The sequence below is a fragment of the Euprymna scolopes genome, chromosome 39, assembly GCF_053919585.1.
Source record: "Euprymna scolopes isolate OS-2025 chromosome 39, ASM5391958v1, whole genome shotgun sequence".
In the NCBI taxonomy this organism is placed as follows: Eukaryota; Metazoa; Mollusca; class Cephalopoda; order Sepiida; family Sepiolidae; genus Euprymna; species Euprymna scolopes.
The window spans coordinates 62,121,887-62,141,666 of record NC_136520.1 but is presented as its reverse complement, the minus strand read 5'-3'; the positions used below and the strand labels follow the sequence as shown (position 1 = coordinate 62,141,666).

The following is a 19,780-nucleotide window of genomic DNA, read 5'->3' as shown; positions in this document are numbered from 1 at the left end:
CCAGCTATCCTACAGCTGCTGCTAGTATTTTCACACGCGCTCTGTTACACTATTCAAGTCGATACTATAAGTACCATCGGTATTAACATCGGGAGTGGTTAGCAATACCATACTGTAACTTGGGTAAAAGACTGTGTCATCCACCTTATTCACCTGATCTTGCATCATCCGATTACCACCTCTTCCTTTCACTGGATAATCATCTTCGTTGGAAACCCTTTACCCATGAAGCAGATTTCTTTGCGTATACTCCCTCCCAGTTCTACCACAACGGGATTAAACAGCGATTAATATGAAAACCACATATAGGTTATACATACTATGAAGCGTTTTCTTTTTCCTTTAAAAATGAACAGGAGTTAGGGGGGTACGTTGTATTATGGTCTTATATCTATAACTAGCTGGACGCCCGGGGTTGGCCGGTCGTACAATACGCTTAAACATGATATTTTAATTAATGCAGACTGCATGTATTATAGAATCAATTCTTTATTGAATCTTACATGTTATAAGTAATAATTTATCCGGTGGACTAATTCGATGTCGTTTATCAAATTCTGTCTGTGTTTGTTTACAATATCACGTCAGCTGATATTTGGGCTTGACGATAAATGCCCTGGAAAAGTCACTTCTGATTAATGTTTAGTTTTAAAATATGCAAATGAAGAAATGCGACGATTTTAAAATGGTACCTATTTTTTTATTATAAATTAAACTCATTAGTAAGAGAAAATTAAAATAAAATGAGGATACACTGGAGCTGGAACAGGAGATCATTCGATCCGTAGTCGAATGTGCTACCACTGAGCTATATCTTAAGATGTAAATTCTGTTTGTTTGTTTTTGTTTTTTTGTTTTTTAAAGAAATGATTTGCGAAGATTTATTATGTCCCTGGCCGGTGTTACATAAAATATTCCCTTATAAAAATTGTTTTTCACCTATAAGAAAAAAAAAAAAAAAACGATTAGTTTTAGGATCGGATTTTTTTTTTTTCGATACTTATCGGATGGATTTCTGTCCGAAACATATCTAAGAACACTGCCAGACGTAAATTACTTTTGTATGAAATTTGGAAAACATAGGCTCAGCCGTTTCGGAACCTATGAGGAAGTAACTCACACACGAAGTAGTAGTAGAGATATTCCCAATGCTATTCTAATTTTTCACAGTGGATTCAGCTAGACGGGTGTTTTTCGTGAAAGATTGGCGAGGGGGGACCAGAGATTGGAGTTCATACGAGCACCTGCCATGGAAATAACGATAAAACAAGGATAGGCTCGCAATGTCTCTTCTGTGGGAGAGAGGTTGCAAGGTAGAGAAAAGGGCATCCCCCACTAAGCCACGAAGTCTATTTTGTACTCTGTCAAGGCAGGATAGGCTGTTTTTAGCAGCTCCTGCCCAAATATGGCAGCAGTATTCCATCCTTGGACGTACTTGGCTTTTATATAGATAGAATTGCATCAGTAGTGAGATATCTTCTGGAGCGGTAGAAGGATCCCACTATCTTTCCAGCGACCTTGGCAACAGACTTGATGTACGTGTTCCATTTCAGATCAGGAGTAAAGGACAAACCCAGAAGTTTGTCAAAACAAAAAATATAGGGTAAAATGATAAAATTGTCGCCCTAGAAAAAATGACAAGATTCCATTTCCGCTTGATGAACCCCGGTTTTTATCAGAATTAGAACCCATTCGATTAGAAACTGGAGATGCTACTAGCTACATTGTCGAGTTAATTGTGGAACTAAAATAGTTCGAAAATCTATAAACGCAATATAAAAAAAAATGTATATACAGGTTGGAACGATAAATTTGTCGCCCTAAAGAAGACAACACTACAGCTTTATTTTAAAAACTTTTAATGAAAAAAAAAATCAATTCAGGTAACTTGATTATGTAGTAGATTCAATATGGGTCCGGAACTAGGAGCATGCCTTTTCCACAAGCGCCAGCAGGAGCTTGGTGAATGGCGGCTATCAGGCTGGCTTTGATGTTGTGAGGAGTCATATTGATGATATTTTCGACGTATGACCAAACGAAGTAGTTCAGCTTTATTTTCATCGCCTTGGGCACTTCTGTTATTCATGGCAATCCAGCGATGCATTTTGAAGGTGCTGCCAATTGGCACAGCGGAAGCATGTTGGACCCATAACCTCTTGAGTTGGAAGCCATGTTTAGTTTCAGAACAGTTTCCGATGGTTAGTTGTTCTATACAAGTCCTGGAGGTGACTGGTTCTCAGTAGACAGTTCTTTTGTTCAGGTTCCTGACTTTATAATTTTGTAGATAACAGAGCAAAAGATTCTTCACGTGTTGACACGAAGAAAACATGCAAGGTTGCTTAAAAACAATAAAAATAAAAAGGTTTCATTCTTATGGAGCAATTCTGGTTTCTGATTGGTTGATAGCAGAAGGTGAATTAATTTGATTCGTCAGTTCCTAGCAGCAGCGTTTATAAATAGAATCTCCCAACTATGAGGGACCACATCACCATTATGAATAAAAAATATTGCAACAGTCCTGTTGTCATAACTTGGATCGGTAAAGAGCATAAGTTGTACAGTGGCGCATCACCAATCTCGCTTATTGAACATTGTGTTACTTTCAGAAATGATAGAAGGTTCCTATCGCTTTTGGGATCAATACAGAATTGACCAAATGTTTACAAAAAAAAAAAAAGGTTTTCATGAAACGGAAATGGGATCATATCGTTTTTTCTAGGATGACAATTTTATAGTTCCACCCTGTATATGACGTTCTCATGCTTACGATAGTTATTTAAAGGGCATTAAATCGTAGCTAGACAGCTACAATCTTAGTGAACGTAAGTTTGTTAACTCTTTGGGTCAATAAAATTTTATTTAAGTTAGAACCCATTTGATTAAATATTGGAAAATCTAGGTATATTTGGTACTGTCGATCTGTCGATTCTGATCTAGGCTAGTTAGAGTCCTTAAACTTTTGTTAGGCTTTTTATTTTTATCAAAGGAGACGCAACACTTATCAAGGCCCGGAAGCCACTTGAGAATAAGAGTTAATGAGTGTACGGTAGTCAATGGGACAATATCGTAGTAATCGTTAGTTGTGGAAATTTGGTTGATTGAATTACTTAAGTAGACGGCTCATCAAGAACTTGAAGACGACCATGTTGTAGTCAGCTGGAAAGCAGGGAAATAGAAGAAAGTTCTACAGACGTGCAGTTCTAAGAAAAAAGTTTTGTTCATCGAATCTACATTTAGGTTTAGGCATAGATGAAGAGTGGGGGAAATTATTAATAATGGTTTCAGATGGACGAGTGTTTTTCATGAAAGTCAGGCCAGGGGGGGGCATAGATTTGAGCTCAGACGAGCACTTGCCATGAAAATAATTATAAAGCAGATACAGGCTCGCAACGTGTCTTCGATGGGAAAGAGAAAAGTGCATGTCCACTAGGCTAAAAAGTCGATTTTGAACTCTGTCAAGGCAGGATAAGCTGCTACTAGCAGCTCCTGCCCAGATGTGGCAACAGTACTCCATCCTTGGACGTACCTGGCTCATACAGAGAGCACAGATAACGAATGGGGGTGATTTCTGATAGTGGGGAGTATAAAATAAAAATAAAAAGTATGGATATCAGTTATAAACCCATGAAATTAAATTACCAAATGTTATAAAAATTATTATTTTAATAAAAAAAAAATAGAATAAAAATTGTTTTTAATAATTATTCGTCCACATAGAATGTCCATGTCCATATACCGATAATGTTTGAAAGTGGATTTCTTGGATTTAACGTTCTGCTAGTGCACAGTGTTTAGGGGAAGTCACAGATGCTGGTGACCACACAGGTAGGTAAACTTTGCATATAAAACCTAGAAATATATTTGGTTTCCAATATTCTATATACAATCGTTATACTTATCGAACAGTTCTTATTAGTATAGAGTAAAAACTAGAGTTCGAAATTGTAGCATCAAAAGGTAAGATTTTTACTTGCATGAAATCATACGGTAACTGAATTTCACGAATCGACCAGCAGAAAAATTTTTTTTTTTTTTTTTTTTTGTAACTTCATTCTCCTTAAAGGAATTCAACGTTATGTTTAATATCTACGGTATTTCTGTTTATAATATTATAATAATGCCCGATGACCGTCTCCCTAAGGATATCCTCTACAGCGGACTGCCAAATGGAACAAGAAGCCGCAGTCGCCCGGTGTTGCGCTTTAAAGACGTGGCCAAACGGGATCTGATCGCTCTTGGCATCGATGTGAATGTGTGGGTTGGTTGGTTGGTTGTTTTACGGCATATCAATCCTTTTCGGGTTATTTAATGCCGAATCCAAAGATTTTGAAGAAATTTTTTTTTAATAGAGTATATTTGTTGTTTTCACGTCGGTTTCTATTTAACCCATAGTTGGGACCCTAACAGGTACTACCACTCCGGGTCAGAGTGGACCTGGGAGCAATGGTAATTAAAGGGTGGCTCCACACTCCCCAAAGCCCACAAGCTGGGGCCTCACCACTGGATATGGTTTAAGGTCATATTCAGGACCCCCATTGAGGGACTTTTACCCTCTGCAGGGGGGACAGTCGGCGTATTCTAATGCCCCACCGACAGGGTCGAATGTGTGGGAGGAGCTAGCCGAAGATAGACCAGCATGGAGGCGTGCCTTGAGTAAGGCTGGCGAAGGACTTGAGAACCTTTGGTTCGAGAGGCTGGCGCAGAGAAGACAAAACTAGTGACTACGTTTACTGTTGCATGCATTAATCTTTCGTAGATTGCTTGCCATTATTATTTATCTGTTTATAATAAATGAGGAGTCTGCATTAATTAAAATATAATATTTATGAGTATTTTACGATCGGGAAATGCAAAATGGCCTGCTAATATGTAAATAAATATATTTTCTCCCCCTTAATGTATTTGATTAATGCGATATGAAGAGGATTACTTCCCATTTTGGGGTTGAAATGTACATTACTGTTTTTTTTAGATTCCAGATATGGTGAGTTTGTGATGTGGATTTGGGGAGGTATTTATTATTGATGCTATTGCATTTTTTTTTAAGATTCTATCTTTTAACAGACCTGCCGTAGAGCCTACATAGATCGCCTCATCACCAGCAGGAGAGTGCTTTATCTGATCCTGTTTTTATTATGCTCATTTCTACTTATGACTGCAGGATTCCTGGTACCATTCTAATTTATGCTATTAGTACGATTCTCGGTATTAACATCCCAACAGGTCAGGGATACCCGACAGCTACTTGGATTAAAGACTTTCCTTCACCTTATTCACTTGGTCTTGCCTCATCCGATTACCACCTCCTCCTTTCCATGGATAATTATTAGGGCTATGACTAGAGATTATTCTTATAGTTTGGACTCGAGTATATATCCGACACAGACAGTTAATCAACCAAGAACCACATCACTATATAGAAACATAACATTAATTAGTGATGAGATGATTCCAATATTTTCCCCCGATTCCGTGCTAAATCTCCGGTTCAGATTCTTTATGAATTTCTAATTATTTAACTAAAATATTGTTATTTCCCCCAATTTTTGTAAAAACACAAATGTTAAATGTGCAGATATTTTCCTAAACGTAAAATTACATTTTTGGAAGATGATTTATCGATTTTAGCTTTACTGGTATTTTAAAACCAATAAATATTTATTATTTTATCAGCAATGGAAGGTTTTACTTAAAAAAATAAAATAAAATAAAAAAGACGATTAAAAGAATCGTTTTGGTATCGGAAAATAGGCATCAATTTTTCCGACTCTGATATCTTCCGATTCCCTATTCCGATTAATCTTCCCAACACTGATATTAATTGATATATACTAGAGAGTAAAAATAATGTTTTTAAATATCTTGTCATGGCCCTAATAATCATCATCTTCACGAGAAATTTCACACCAAATCTAAGTTTTTGGATCGTCATCGAACAGTTTCCGGAATATTTGCTTACTCTTGCCATCTGCCTCGGGCCAAATTTTATCTGGAACGTGGTAAAAATTGCACTCAGAACAGTATTCCGGCTCTTCCTTAGCTTTCGGATGAGGAGGTATTTCCCTGGATTTTATATATAAACCTACGCCAACTGCTTCCTCTTCTTTTACGACCCACGGAAGTTCTCGATAATCGCGGATAAGATAGACGTCGGACATTTGCACATTCGCGTGAGACAACAGACTTCTCTTTTTATGGTCTTTAACCGAGGGGGTTACGGGAAAGCACATAATTTTATTAGGGTGTTTCGGATTGGGTTGTAAGGTGAAAGTGTAGTATTGTTCATCGTTTGGGGGCTTTGCTATCTCGCTTTCATCCTTTTTGTAAACCTTTCTCGCTTTGATCGTGACCAGTTCGAAGCGATGAGGGCCATCTGACCCAGGGGACGTAGGTAGAGAGAATACGCCAAATATATGGTTATAACGGTAAACTGATCTAATGCCTTTCTCATCGGGTTGGCTTGCGTAGTGTAAATTCCTACGCCTTCTGCATCGTTTGGGAGCGTCAAGGTTCACTGTTTGAGGTACAGTAGTAGTTTCTTGCTTCGGAGGCCGTTTACAAAAAGTAAGATCCTGGAGCACGTAATTTGAACTTTCACGGCTTGGAGGTTGTTTGAAAATTTCGGAATCGGGTATTTGTGGGTTAATGTTACGCTTCTGGGTCCGTTCACAAATTTTAGGATTCATTAATTGTGGGGGCATATTTTGATTATCAGGCCATTTTTGTTGTTCGCGCACTTCAGAAACATATACTTGTGGGGTGTAGTTTAGAATCTTACTTATTTGGGGTTGATTCTGAACATTCATATTAGGTTTTAGGGGGTTAGGGCCAGGGTTAGGGTTAGGGCCAGGGTTAGGGCCAGGGTTAGGGCCAGGGTTACGGTGAGTATTTAAGTTCCAATGCCTTCCGGATGAAATACGAAGTGGCGGATGATATGTTTCATACCTTATAGTCTCGTGCCCTGGGAACTGTTCACACATTTTAGGACCGGGTACATTTCGGGTAGCCCTTATATTATTACACACGTTAGGCTGATCATAAACCTTAGGGATATTTCTTCTGGGAAAATTTAGAATCGGGTAGTTAACGCACGCTTTATGAACAATAGGAGCGGGTATTTGGGCGACACCTGTTGCATCATTATGGCGACCGAGTCGTCTATCACCGTCTCCAAAATTCCTTGCGTCATCGACGACAAGTTGTTTAATTTTATCATCGCCAGTGCTTAACGAATTATCCCCCAGCATCGTGTAAGTGTTTTGAGGACCCGGTGCAACATTAGGGGTCCTGTCGCTTTTACCAGTACCCGTTGGCCCGACTTTAGAAGCAATGGATCGGTTTATATTTCTTATGGCGTTCCAATCAAAGAAGCTGCGACCTTTTACTTTTGTTTCCGACGTGCTTCGACCTGCACCTTCAATACATCTTGTATTCTGAGATTCTATAGAGCCGTGGCCGAGCGGCATGGTTGGGATTCGGGGTGGGACATTGAAATCATACCCGGAATAGTTCGGTTTCCTATTATTTTGGCAGTAATCTCCAGCTGGTTTAGAGAAGTGTGTAATTTGAGACGGGTCTGCTACTTGAAATGCTGCTGGTTGTGCCTGTTCTGCATTCGCTGCAAAAGAATGGTCGTCTATTTCCGTGGGAACTGGGACAATAGATCGTTGCATATTTTGTATGAATGCGTGTCTTGCTTGCACATTCGATTTCCACATGACCCGTTTAAAGTCAGCCGTAGATTTTTTTCCGTGTAATTGCATAGCAACTATAGCGGAGGACGAGGGGTAGTGGGGTTTAGATTTAGAGCCGACTTTCTGGTTTTCTTTCGATTCAAACACGTTGACCATTTTATCTGCGCAAGGGTAATTTTTAGTTCCATCTCTAGCTTCGGATTCGATACGTTCAATATTCGCATCTGATGTTTTCTGGGTCGGATTTTGGCTGGAAAACGACATCGTTGAGAGAAGAATTGGATTTATTCTGAAAGATACAACAAAAATAGTTAAGAAAATAAAATCATGAAGGACAATATTAAAAATAAAGGATCAAATAGATTCAAAAATCTAAAACAAACAACGACAAAAAGAACACATTGTGTTACCATTTTTCTTTTCTTTTACTTCCGGTTGAATTATGAACCAAACTTTTACTTCCGGTTGAATTATGAGCCAAGAAGTCTCCCCATATAACAAGAAAAATCTATGCTGCATGTAACACAAAAAAAAATCTCGTACACCAAAAATCACGTAAATTGATTTAGTATTTTTATTTTTAAATTAAAAATAAAAAAGTTTATTGCTCAACGATGAGCGATGATCTCATAACGCAGTTTTGGAAACAGTCTGAGTGTCTATAATAGTAAGACAGAATTGTACACGTAAGCGTGAAGAAAAATTCTTACCTGCTAGGAGAGCGCTTGATGATGACAGTCGTCAGCCAGTATAAAAAATGAGAGGACGAGATTTTGTGACTGCTGTTATTTGTAACCGAGAGAGAAAGAAAAGGCGATTTTTTTTTAATGCAGATTAGGACACCCCTTGGTGTCACACCCCTTGGTGTCACAAATGAGGATAAATAGAGTTTGGTGCTGCATAGTATGTGTGTATTTCGTAGTACCCTTCGCTAATCGAGGTTCCGACCTCGACAATCACTCGAACAGAAACTAGGCCATTTCGGCGGCCTTTTAACAGTCGAGTGAGGCAAATGTCCTTGGTAGCCGTAGGAGGCTCACCCGCCCAATCATTGCCTCCCATTTTTCGGGTGGAGCAAGTTTATCACGAGTTGTTTGTTGCACCCTCAACGGGGAATGCCGACGTGGCTTACTCAGACTTATTTTTGCGGGGACGGGGTGCTCCTCCTCTAGGGGCGCTGGCTCACACATTCCACCTTTCTACTTTCGCAGTGGGTTAGTTGGTTATTTTTGTTTTACAGCATATCAAACTTTTTCAGGTTATTTAATGCCGAATCTAGTTATTTTGAGGAACGATTTTTAATGGAGTATATTTTTTTTTTAAGTCAGATTCTATTTAACCCATAGTTGGGACCCTAACAGGTACTACCACTCCGGGTCAGAGTGGACCTGGGAGCAATGGCAATTAAAGGGTGGCTCCACACTCCCCAAGGCCCGCAAGGTGGGGGCCTCACTATCGGATATAGTTTTAGGTCATATCCAGGACCTTCGCAGTGGGAGAGAGGTAAACACCGTGTGTGTGCGTACCTGTGGTTCGATAAGGGTATTTAATGCTATACCTCCGTGAGCATGCATGCAGAGGTAATTTCTGATGAAGCAAGGATTTCGCAATTTCTAACAATACGGGTGTACCCAAGACTTAAACATAATTCTAATGCGACTACGATGTGAAAATGAGCACAGAAGGTGTTATTCCGAAGTTTTGTCTCCTAGGCTAGTCACAAAATAAAAGACTCGAGAGCCCAGTCTACCCTACTTTTCAATTCATAGCCCGAGTGTAAATAAAGGTTAATAAACAAGATACTTGTTGCAAAATACTGAAGGTCAACATAAACGGTAACTTCACATGCTTGTACAGGGTGCAAGAAAAATATCACTAAGCATTTTAAACTTTGAACTATATGCTGCTAATGAACTTATGGTTTTTTCATTTACTTAATCTATATAATTATAAAACTCATATGACTTTGTAACGATGTATGTAACCCACTTTCTGGTTTACGACATCCGGTTGCGCATGCGCGTATGACCTGCGCACTGAAATATTAACGTTATTATTTCGAAATTATTATTTAACATGGGAAGAGTGGGATTTAAAATAACTTAAACGTAATACAGAAATGAACGATTTAAAAAAAAAAAAAAAAAAAGCAGATATATCAAAATTTGAATTTGACTATAATAAGTATTACGGTATCTGTTCAGGGCACATTTACCTATAAGTATAGCCAACCACTTATAATTCAGTAACTGTAGTTTTTTTTTTGTTTTTTTTTTCAAAAATAATCAATTATAATAAACAGAACGACTCTTAGAAATCTATATTCTTTTTTTTCATTTTAATATACTTTGATAGAAATGCTAATATAACATACTGACCCAACGGGTCACGGGTAGTCTAGTAACTTGTTATATTTTCTCAGATACCCTCGTAAAGCAATATGGTCTGGGCTTGTTCACATCGTGCTTTTACTGTAAAAAAAGTTTTTGAAGGATGATGAATCTAACTTCTACGCAGTTCCGAGTTCACTGCTGTCCAAGATAATAAAAAAAAATCTTTTAAATCAATACAGCTATCAATATGGGTTGCAAATTTCAAAGCTACAGGTTCGGCACCTGGAAGACCACGAAGCGTTCGAACGCTAGACAGTATTCGTACTGAGAGACTTTCTGTTGGTCTCCTACACGTTCAGCTCACAAATATGCTTTGGCTTTGGACTCGAACAGTCAGAAAAATTCTACACACGGATATGCCGTTGCATCCATACAAATTAATTGTTGCCCATAAACTGCACGAGCGTGACTGGGAAGATCGTACGTCAAAATGTGGGAGATACTTCTGCAGCACCCTATATTTTCGGTACTTATGCAGAATACGGACCGTAAAATTTTAACTTGAGCATCTCTACCTATTCATCTATCTACTATTATGACTTACAGCGTGTGCGAGTTCCTTTCTTATATGTTCCGAAACGGCCGAGCCTATCTTTTGCAAATTTCATACAAAAATAATGTTTATGTTTGGCAGTGATCTTAGATATATTTTGTACAGAAATATATATATATATATATATATATATATATATATATATGTATAAAGGGAACGTGTCTGTGTGTGTGTCTGCGTGTACATTTTCCAACGCAATAACTGTCAATTTTCAGTCTACAGACTCGAAATTTGATATACAGGGTACTGAGATTTGGAAAAATATTTGTAATTGGTTTTCGGACGGAAATTTGGTTGATAAGGGGTCAAAGTTCAACGATTTGACCTTTGAGATCTCTACCGAACTCCTCCAACAATTTTGGGTCTAAACACATGAAATTTTAGATATACGTTCCTTGGACATGGATCTAACTTAACTGGATTCGAGCCCTAAACAATAAAAGTTATGGGGTCAAAGTTTAAAAAAATTGACAGTTTTTTTTTTTTTTTACTCAACATACACCTCCAAACACCCGGGCAACGCCGGGCTGAAATGCTAGTATATATACAAAAGTGAAATTGTGCGTGTGCGTGTGTGTGTGTGTGTGTGTGTGTGTGTACATTTCCCTACCAAATAACTGTCAATCTTCAGTCTATAGACGCTAGACTTTACATAAAAGGTATTGAAGTTTGCGAAAATCTTTTTAATCCGTTTTTGGACAGAAATCTGACTGTCAAGGGTTCAAAGTTCAACAATTTGAACTTTGAAAACTCAAAACTCCTCCGCCAATTTTGAGTCTAAACACTTGAAATTTTTTTATGTACGTTACTTGGACATGGATCAAACTTTTTAATTTTATTTGAGCCCAAAATCATAAATGTTAAGGGGGTCAAAATTGGGATTAATTTTTTTTTTTTAAATTGACCTCTACGATCTTCCAAATTACTCAGCCAATTTTTTGTCTAAACATTTGAAATTTTACATTAAGTGTATGCATACACAGGACATCTTTTTAATCGTTTTTTAGCCGAAATTTTAGCTGTCAAGGGGTCACAGTTAAAAAAGATTTTACCTTTGCGATCTCTAGCAAACTAGTCAGCTAATTTTGGATCTAAACATTTTAAATTTTACATAAAGAGTATTCAGGCATGCAAGTTCTTTTTTTTTTTTTTTTTTTTTAAATCAATTCTGGGCGAAGATTTGGCTGCCACTTTGAAGACACTACCAAACTCCTCCGTCAATTTTGGGTCTAAACACTTGAAATTTTAGATGAAGTTTACCTGGACAGGAGTCAAACAAACACACACACACACACACATATATATATATATATATATATATGTGTACATAAAATTACGAACAGTACATAAGACCCGAGCAAAGCCGGGCTGAACAGCTAGTATATAAGATAAGTATAAAAAAATCGAAAAAATCCAATCTTAAAAATAGTCTTTTCTTTTCTTATAGATAAAAAAATAATTTTTGCAGGAGAATATTTTATGTTACATTGGCCAAGGGAACTAAAATCTTAGCAAATCATTAAAAACATAAAAATGTCGTTTGGAGATATGCGAGTGATTGAGCATTCGACTACGGATCGAATGATCCCCTGTTCAAGCCCGGGTGTATCTCACCATTTTATTTTAATTGTCTTATTAATGAGTTCAATTTACGATAAAACAGGTACCACTTAAATTCGTTGCATTTCTTCATTTGCATATTTTAAAACTAGACATTAATCAGAACTGACCTTTTCAGTGCCTTCATCATCAAACCCAAATATCAGCTGACGTGATATGGAAAACAAACACAGACGGAATTTGCGACATTATCATTATTTTATTGAGGGAGGGGGATTAGTCTACCGGGCAAATTATTTCTCGTAATCTAATACTATTAATAAAATTCTAAATGTTACACACACACACGCACATATATATATATATATATATATATATATATATTATACACACACACACACACACACACACACACACCAATAAAACTTGCGAACGGGTGAATCGAATTGAAAAATTTGTTTTCCACTGAAAGGTGCGAGTCCCTAGATCGTCCTTATCTATATATGGTTCGTAACAAAAAGCCCGAAATAAGGCTTTTTGGGCAGTTTCGTGCAATTGTAGAAAAAGTTATCTGTCCATGTAAACGGAATTTAGAACTGTCAGTATAGAGTCGCGGCAACATCTTCCGGCATACAGCCAGGACTTGTGTCGCAATGGATAACGCGTCTGACTACGGATCAGAAGATTCCAGGTTCGAATCCTGGCAAGTTCGTAATAATTTTAACCATCATTTTATCCAACGTTTACTTTTTAGTTAGGGTATTTTTGTTTTTTCAGTGATTTTGTTTTGTGCATATGGGAATTTCCTATACTCCGAGTTCACAAGGTAAGCGTTAATGGTAAGACGATGTTGAGTGTACTTGATTTTGTGTTTGACTGTTTGTGTGTGCCGACGCGGCGCCGCCGTTAGTATATAATATTCAATAGAGGATTGATTCTATAATGCATACGAAATCTGCATAAATTAAAATATCATGCTTAAGCGTATTTTACGACCGGGCAACGACGGACGACCAGCTAGTCTTATCTAAAAATAGCACGGTCGGTATTCTACATAAGTACCATATTTTCCATTAAATTTATTTTAATGCAAATACGTCACTTATGAGTAGATCAATCGAAATGGTGCGACATTTACAAACTATATTCCCTTTAAAATAATTCATGGCGCCAATAGTAAAGCTTGCTAAAATGTGTATTAGTATATAGAGTAGCCTGACCGTCTTACTTCCCCTACCCCACACACTCAAAACATCTGTGGCCATTTTTATTATGAACAATGGAGGGGAAAATCCACTTCTGGCCTTTTTGTCGAATTAAATACATTTTTATTTTATTTTATCGTCACTTTTGAGAATTTAGCAGAGAATCTTAGTGATGCGAGTGATGAAGATGGCGAGAGAGATTCCATCAGGGTATTTAAGTGATGGAGAAACGTTTTAATAGAAGATAGAACGCTGGCAGACTACTGCTGGAATATAAAAAAAAGGAGGATGACACTCAACACAAGAGGGTTAGGAGGACAAATGTTTAAATTGATAATTCTGTGTTTTTCATCCATAACCAATAATAAATGATTTATGTACATAAAAACGGTGGTTAATCTAGAGAAATAAAGGCCAGATTTCTTATCAGGGTTGTTTTCTTACACTGAAACAGGTCTTATATAGCATGTACTTTTTTAACCTGAAATTTGTTGCATAATGTATTCCATTAACCATTATAATAGAGACTTTTGGCTCTGGTCAGTGGCGACTCTGTTAAAAACATTTTTTTTTTAAGGAAGATGAGATAAATATAACAATGCAAAACGTGAAATTAAGTTGTTTTTTTTCATAATTTGAACATCAAAAGACGACGGTACAGAATAGTTAAACGTCACTGCCCGCATAAATAACATTTGGTGGATTGTTTTTGTTTTACGGCATATCAACCCTTTTTAGGTTATTTAATGCCGAATCCAGTGATTTTAAAGAACAATTTTTTAATAGAGTATATTTGTTGTTGATTTTTTTTTTAAGTCGCTTTCTATTTAATCCATAGTTGGGACCCTAACAGGTGCTACCACTCCAGGTCAGAGTGGACCTGGGAGCAATGGCAATTAAAGGGTGGCTCCACGCTCCTCAAATCCCGCAAGCTGGGGCCTCACCATCGGATATAGTTTAAGGTCATATCCAGGACTAAACGGGAGGTGGGATGAATAATATAGCAATGTAAAACGTGAAATTAAGTTTAATTTTTAAATAATTTGAACATCAAAAGATTACGGTACAGAATAGTTAACAAACGTCACCGCCCGCATAAAGAACATTTAGAAGCCTATTTTAACAAGCATGACCAACGACACCCTCATTTTTTTTTTTACACACTTTTAATGGCTTTCCCCATAATTTATTATTTTAAACATATATTAGTGCATAAAAATACAAAATATATCTGTTCTACTCAGAAAAAAGTCCTTGACTGGGGTAATTTTTGGTGTTGTCCAATTTTGGGGAGGTGTATATCCCCCCACAAAACAGAATCTTATGCTTAGCTTTGCTCTTGTGTAGAGAGAAGTAACTGGGAACTAAGTCAATATTTACTGGGGGGGGCCTGGTGTAAAATATGCTTAAATATATTTTATTTCGCATATATTATAGAGTCGTGATTTCAAAAGTAAAAAAGTATTTGGGTGCCATCAGCTAGAATCGAAACTGAAGCATTCAAAGCTGGTGACATTACCACTGCACCAACGTGACACGCATATGAACTGATTAAAAATAAACTAAGATAAATGTACAAAATATATAACTATTTCTTTTTTACAATTTGGAGCCATTTTTGACCCCTTAACCGACTAAAAACCTATAAAAAACGGCCCATAAAACATTCAATCATTTGAGACCTCTAGAGCTACGACTTTTAGTTCCAGAAGAGATAGAATATGAAAATATGAAGACCGACATAGTGAGTTTTAGACGGACATATAGACTTTTATATATTAGATTTTATAAATATACTAAACTACCCGTGACCCGTTGGGTCACTATGTTATATTAGCTATGGAACTAATGTATGAGCGTGACACTTGTGACGTAAAGAATAGTTTTTTGTGACATAACAAAAACATTTCCATGAAAGAATATTCAAATGAAAAAAGAATATAGATAGATTTCTATGAGTCGTTCTGTTTATAATTGTTCATTTTTGAAACAAAAAACTTACAGCCATTGAATTATAAGTGGTTTGCCATACTTATAGGTAAATGTGCACTGAACACATACCATAATATTTCAAGTTAAATTCAAATTTTGATATATCTTAATTTAAACGCGAAAAAAAAAACAATTGGGACGCTGAAAACGTACACAGTAAAACAATACGTTTTATTGTCGCGTTGATTATTTATTTGTAACGCAAATAAAAAAAAACATTTTCAGGGTTATTTATTTATGTTTGTAGTGTAGAAGAAAATGTATGAATGTTTTTTTTTTTAGGAAAGGTATATTAAAAAAAAAAAAAAATGGAGAATAAATTTTTAAAAAAAAATGAAGTCGGTGGGTAAATCGCTTTTGTAAATTGCTCGGATTAAAGTGGATTTCTTTGTAAGAAAATTGCGTTAAAATAACTTAAACGTATTACGGAAATGAACGATGTAAAAAAAATGTTAAGTATTAAAAATTGTTTATTTGGATAATTTAAACGCGAAAAAAAAATTTGGGACACTGAAAACGTACACAGTAAAATAATGTTTTATTGTCGCATTGATTATTTGTTTATGTACACATGCGCAACCGGAAGTCGTAAACCGGATGTTGGGTTACAACATCCGTTAGAAGGTCGTTTGAGTTTTATAATTATATAGATAGATTTATTTACATGAAGTTTTTTTACAGACATAATACTGAAATATTTTTAAAGTATAAAATAAATCAAATGGTTATGAAATTGAATGTATCTCAATAAATTGAAAAGAAAATGAATATTAACAGTTAAAAATATGATTTTTTTTCACATACAAAATAAAATAAACTACATATTTAAATAACTAGCAGGCCACCCGGTGTTGCCCGATCGTAAGATACGCTTAAATATGATATTTTAATTCATTTAGGTTGCGTATTTATTATAGAGAATTCCTTATCGATTACACTAGCCAACAATAACAAAACTTGTCATAGTGCCTAAGAGGTTTCAACTGTTTTGACCTAATTTAAGGATGCTGATTCAAGAAACGCTATCACTTTTTTATTTTTATCAGGTCTAGTTTTACTGCTATGATATACCCACCCTTTGTTGGAAGCTGATAGCTGCAAAAACAGTCAAATCGAAGAAACAAATTCTATATCTGTGCCTAAATCAAAACGCGGATTCCATGAACAAAGCTTCTTTCTTAGAACTGCACGCCTGTGGAACTCTGTTCCGTCTGCCTGCTTCCCACCGGACTACAACTTGGATGTCTTCAAGTCCAATGTTAACAAATTCCTAATGAACCGCCCCCTTAAGTAAACACTTCATCAAATCTCCACACTAACGTTATGTACTTGCAATAACCCTTATCCCTGAGTGGCTTCCGGGCCTTGATAAGTGATCACTGTGTAAAAAAAAAAAATGTAACTTTAAGACACATTCATATGAAACCACACCAAAATATTCACAATTAAAGCTTGAATTGTAAAAAATGCTAAGCATGGTGTATCATCATCGATAAATTGATGTTTTACTGATTTTCTAGAATGGGGGCTTCGACCTCATCGCGCTTTATAAACCAACAGTTACCTGCAAACGTGGTGGCATCCCAACGAGCTTGATAGCGAACTCCCATGTCGCTGATGCCTTGATAGTGCTCCTCTTTCCTTTCGCTCACATCACCTAGATTTTCTGGAATACGGGCAATAGAAAACTACTAACACCCGAAAGTATCCCGTACCTCTATAAGGCCACCTTTCGCCCATGTATGGAGCATTGTCACATTTGGGCTGGTGCATCTGCTACTAGTCTCTCGCACCTAGACAAGGTTCAAAAGAGTCGCCAACCTGATAGGTCCTGAACTGGCATCTAAGCTCCAGCCTCTGTCCCATCGACGAAATGTTGCATCCCTCTGCCTGTTCTACAAGTATTTTAATGGTGAATGCTCTGACGAACTGCAAGCACTTGTACCCCCACGACGTAAACACCTTCGACAAACCCGACAGGCAGCTAAATCCCACCCCCACACAGTAGAGATCCCTAGATGTAAAAGAGCTTTCTACTCCAGTAGTTTCTTCCCCAGAACCGCTAGACTTTGGAATTCCATTCCAGGTCCCTGCTTCCCCAACTGTACTGACATGGAGACGTTCAAGTGTAACGTGAACAGACATCTTGCTGCCCAACTCCCTACAAAGCTCCCCAGTAGTTGTTGCCCCTGATAGTAGTCTCCTACACCACTAAAGTGGCAAAGTGCCTTGTTTGGGGATAAAATCTAATAAAAAAAAAAAAAAAAAAAGATGGCTGTACAAAAAAAAAAGAATGTAACTTTATGCTCATATTTGCACCCTGCTGATGAAGACTTATGAGTAATGTTTCAGTAAGCTCTTTTTAGTCAGGCACCTTTATCCTCCCCCCCCCCCCATCCACCCCCTAAGAAGAATTTTACTTCATTCGTAAATTCCATCCAGACACTCCATTCTTCAGGATTCATAAAATTACAGAAATTTACATCATTCATTAAATTTCGAATCCGGGCTCCATCGAAAATCCTAGCTTAAAATTTCTCTATGGTTAGGCCTGAAAATTTCATACTAATATATTTGAAACAGTCGCCATCTTTCTCAAGAGTCTTCACAAACTGTTTCATGGTGCCAAGCTTTATGTGAAGAGGAGGAAACACAATTTTGGAACATTGCGAAAGCTAGGAATCAGTTCACTGCGCACCGGCCAAGCCCCATTCTAAACAAATACCATTGTAAAATTTTTGGTTGGTTTTGTTTTACGGCATGTCAAATCTTTTCGGGTTATTTAATGCCGAATACAGTTATTTTTTAAGAAAATCTTTTTAATAGAATGTGGTTTTTTTTTTTCAAGTCGGTTTCTATTTGACCCATAGTTTGGACCCTAACAGATACTACCACTCCGGGTCAGAGTGGACTTGGGAGCAATGGCAATTAAGGGGTGGCTTCACACTCCTCAAAGCCCGTAAACTGGGGCCTCACCATCGAATATAGCTCAAGGTCATGACCAGGTGAAGAGGAGGAAACAATTTTGGAACATAACATTGAGAAAGCCAGGAATCAGTTCATTGCGCAGGGCAAGTCCCATTCTAAACAAATACCATTGTAAAACAATTAATCGCTAACGTTTAAGGATAATCCCGGTTGACAAGTTGTTTTGTTTGTAAGTCACACGAGCATCAAAATAAAATTCTGGTGATGAGGACTGCTGTTCTCAGTGTTTTTTTTTTTTTTTTTTTTTTTTTACAGTGTTTTGGCTAATGTAACGTCCGACATGTTTCAGGTTTATCTTGAACTCGCAATGACCTGTCGCGTAGTGGATAAAGTACTTTGTAAAATTCAGTTTTAAAAGTTACTCTCCTGAAAATTGAAGGGCAAGCCCTCAATGCGAGCGACATTCAAACTTAGGACGGCGGACGTGAACGAGAATCCCCCCGCCCCTATAATTTTAACCGGTAGTCTACAGATGGTATCTTTTTTTTACGACCCAACCCAGCGTAGTATAAACATCTTCAACCTCCACATTAAGAACGGCTTTCAGAATAAACACACCTAACCTCGAAAACTATACTACATACTATTAAATTTATAGTGGTGGTGATTCCCGTTCAGGTCCACCCTTGGGATTTTTATTCAACCATGGCTGACAGAACAACAGCGTGAATTAAATAAAGGGTCCAGTTCGAAATTCCGTGCAAATTCCAGAGTTCGACCAGATAAGAAGGTCGGAGATCACATCAGCCCAAATATTGTAGAAGTAACACTGAAGATGAGAATAGTAGTTGAAATACGTTTAACGGACAGTGCAGAAATAATTGTATTATTTAGAAAAATATGCTTAAAATTGGGTACAGAATCATTTGTTAACTATTCTGTACTTTCGTCTTTTACTGCAACTTGAAAAAGTCCCGTCCAAAATATAGCACGGTTCATAAATTGCAGAAATACTAAAATTCAAAATAAATATAGTTTCAGCACGTTAAAAATATGCAGCCCGGTAGAGAATTTAATTCAACTGCGTTTGCTACGAATTATTTCGTCTACACGTTTATCCGTTACCTATTTGGTGCTTATACAGAAAAGGTACCGTGCTACTTTTTATTTTCAAGTGCAGTTGTACAATTTAATCAAGACATTAAAAAAAAATGAAAATATCGAAAAAAAAAAAATTATATTGTACGTATCCGTTTTGAACTGAAGATCTCCGAAAAAAAAAAAAAAATTTCATTTAATTTGATCGAGTATTTTTTTTTTTTTTTTTACAGTGAAAACACGTTTTTATGAAAGCGCGTTGAAGTCAGCTATTATGAACTTTTTTTGAATACGCCACGGGGAGATAACTGAATGTAAAGCGCCGACACTCCCTCCCACCTTTAATACTAGCTTTTC

At 37.0% G+C, this 19,780-nt stretch overlaps 1 protein-coding gene and 1 non-coding gene across 2 annotated transcripts; one reads left to right on the top strand and one right to left on the bottom strand.

The window, feature by feature from the left end:
• Positions 1-4,718: 4,718 nt before the first annotated feature.
• On the bottom strand, positions 4,719-8,592 carry LOC145263810 (uncharacterized). The gene is made up of 2 exons (XM_080120874.1): positions 8,405-8,592; positions 4,719-7,983 (listed from the first exon to the last, which is right to left on the bottom strand). The coding sequence occupies exon 2, from the start codon at positions 7,956-7,958 to the stop codon at positions 5,913-5,915; it is 2,046 nt and encodes a 681-aa protein (XP_079977000.1). The 5' UTR covers positions 7,959-7,983; positions 8,405-8,592; the 3' UTR covers positions 4,719-5,912.
• Positions 8,593-12,839: 4,247 nt separating this feature from the next.
• Trnar-acg (transfer RNA arginine (anticodon ACG)) lies at positions 12,840-12,912 on the top strand. Its single transcript has one exon. It is a non-coding gene; the product is annotated as a tRNA-Arg (tRNA).
• Positions 12,913-19,780: the final 6,868 nt, after the last annotated feature.

Coding starts and splice junctions, on each gene's coding strand:
- LOC145263810 (XM_080120874.1), bottom strand. CDS start 7,958: ATGTCGTTTTCCAGCCAAAATCCGACCCAGAAAACATCAGATGCGAAT.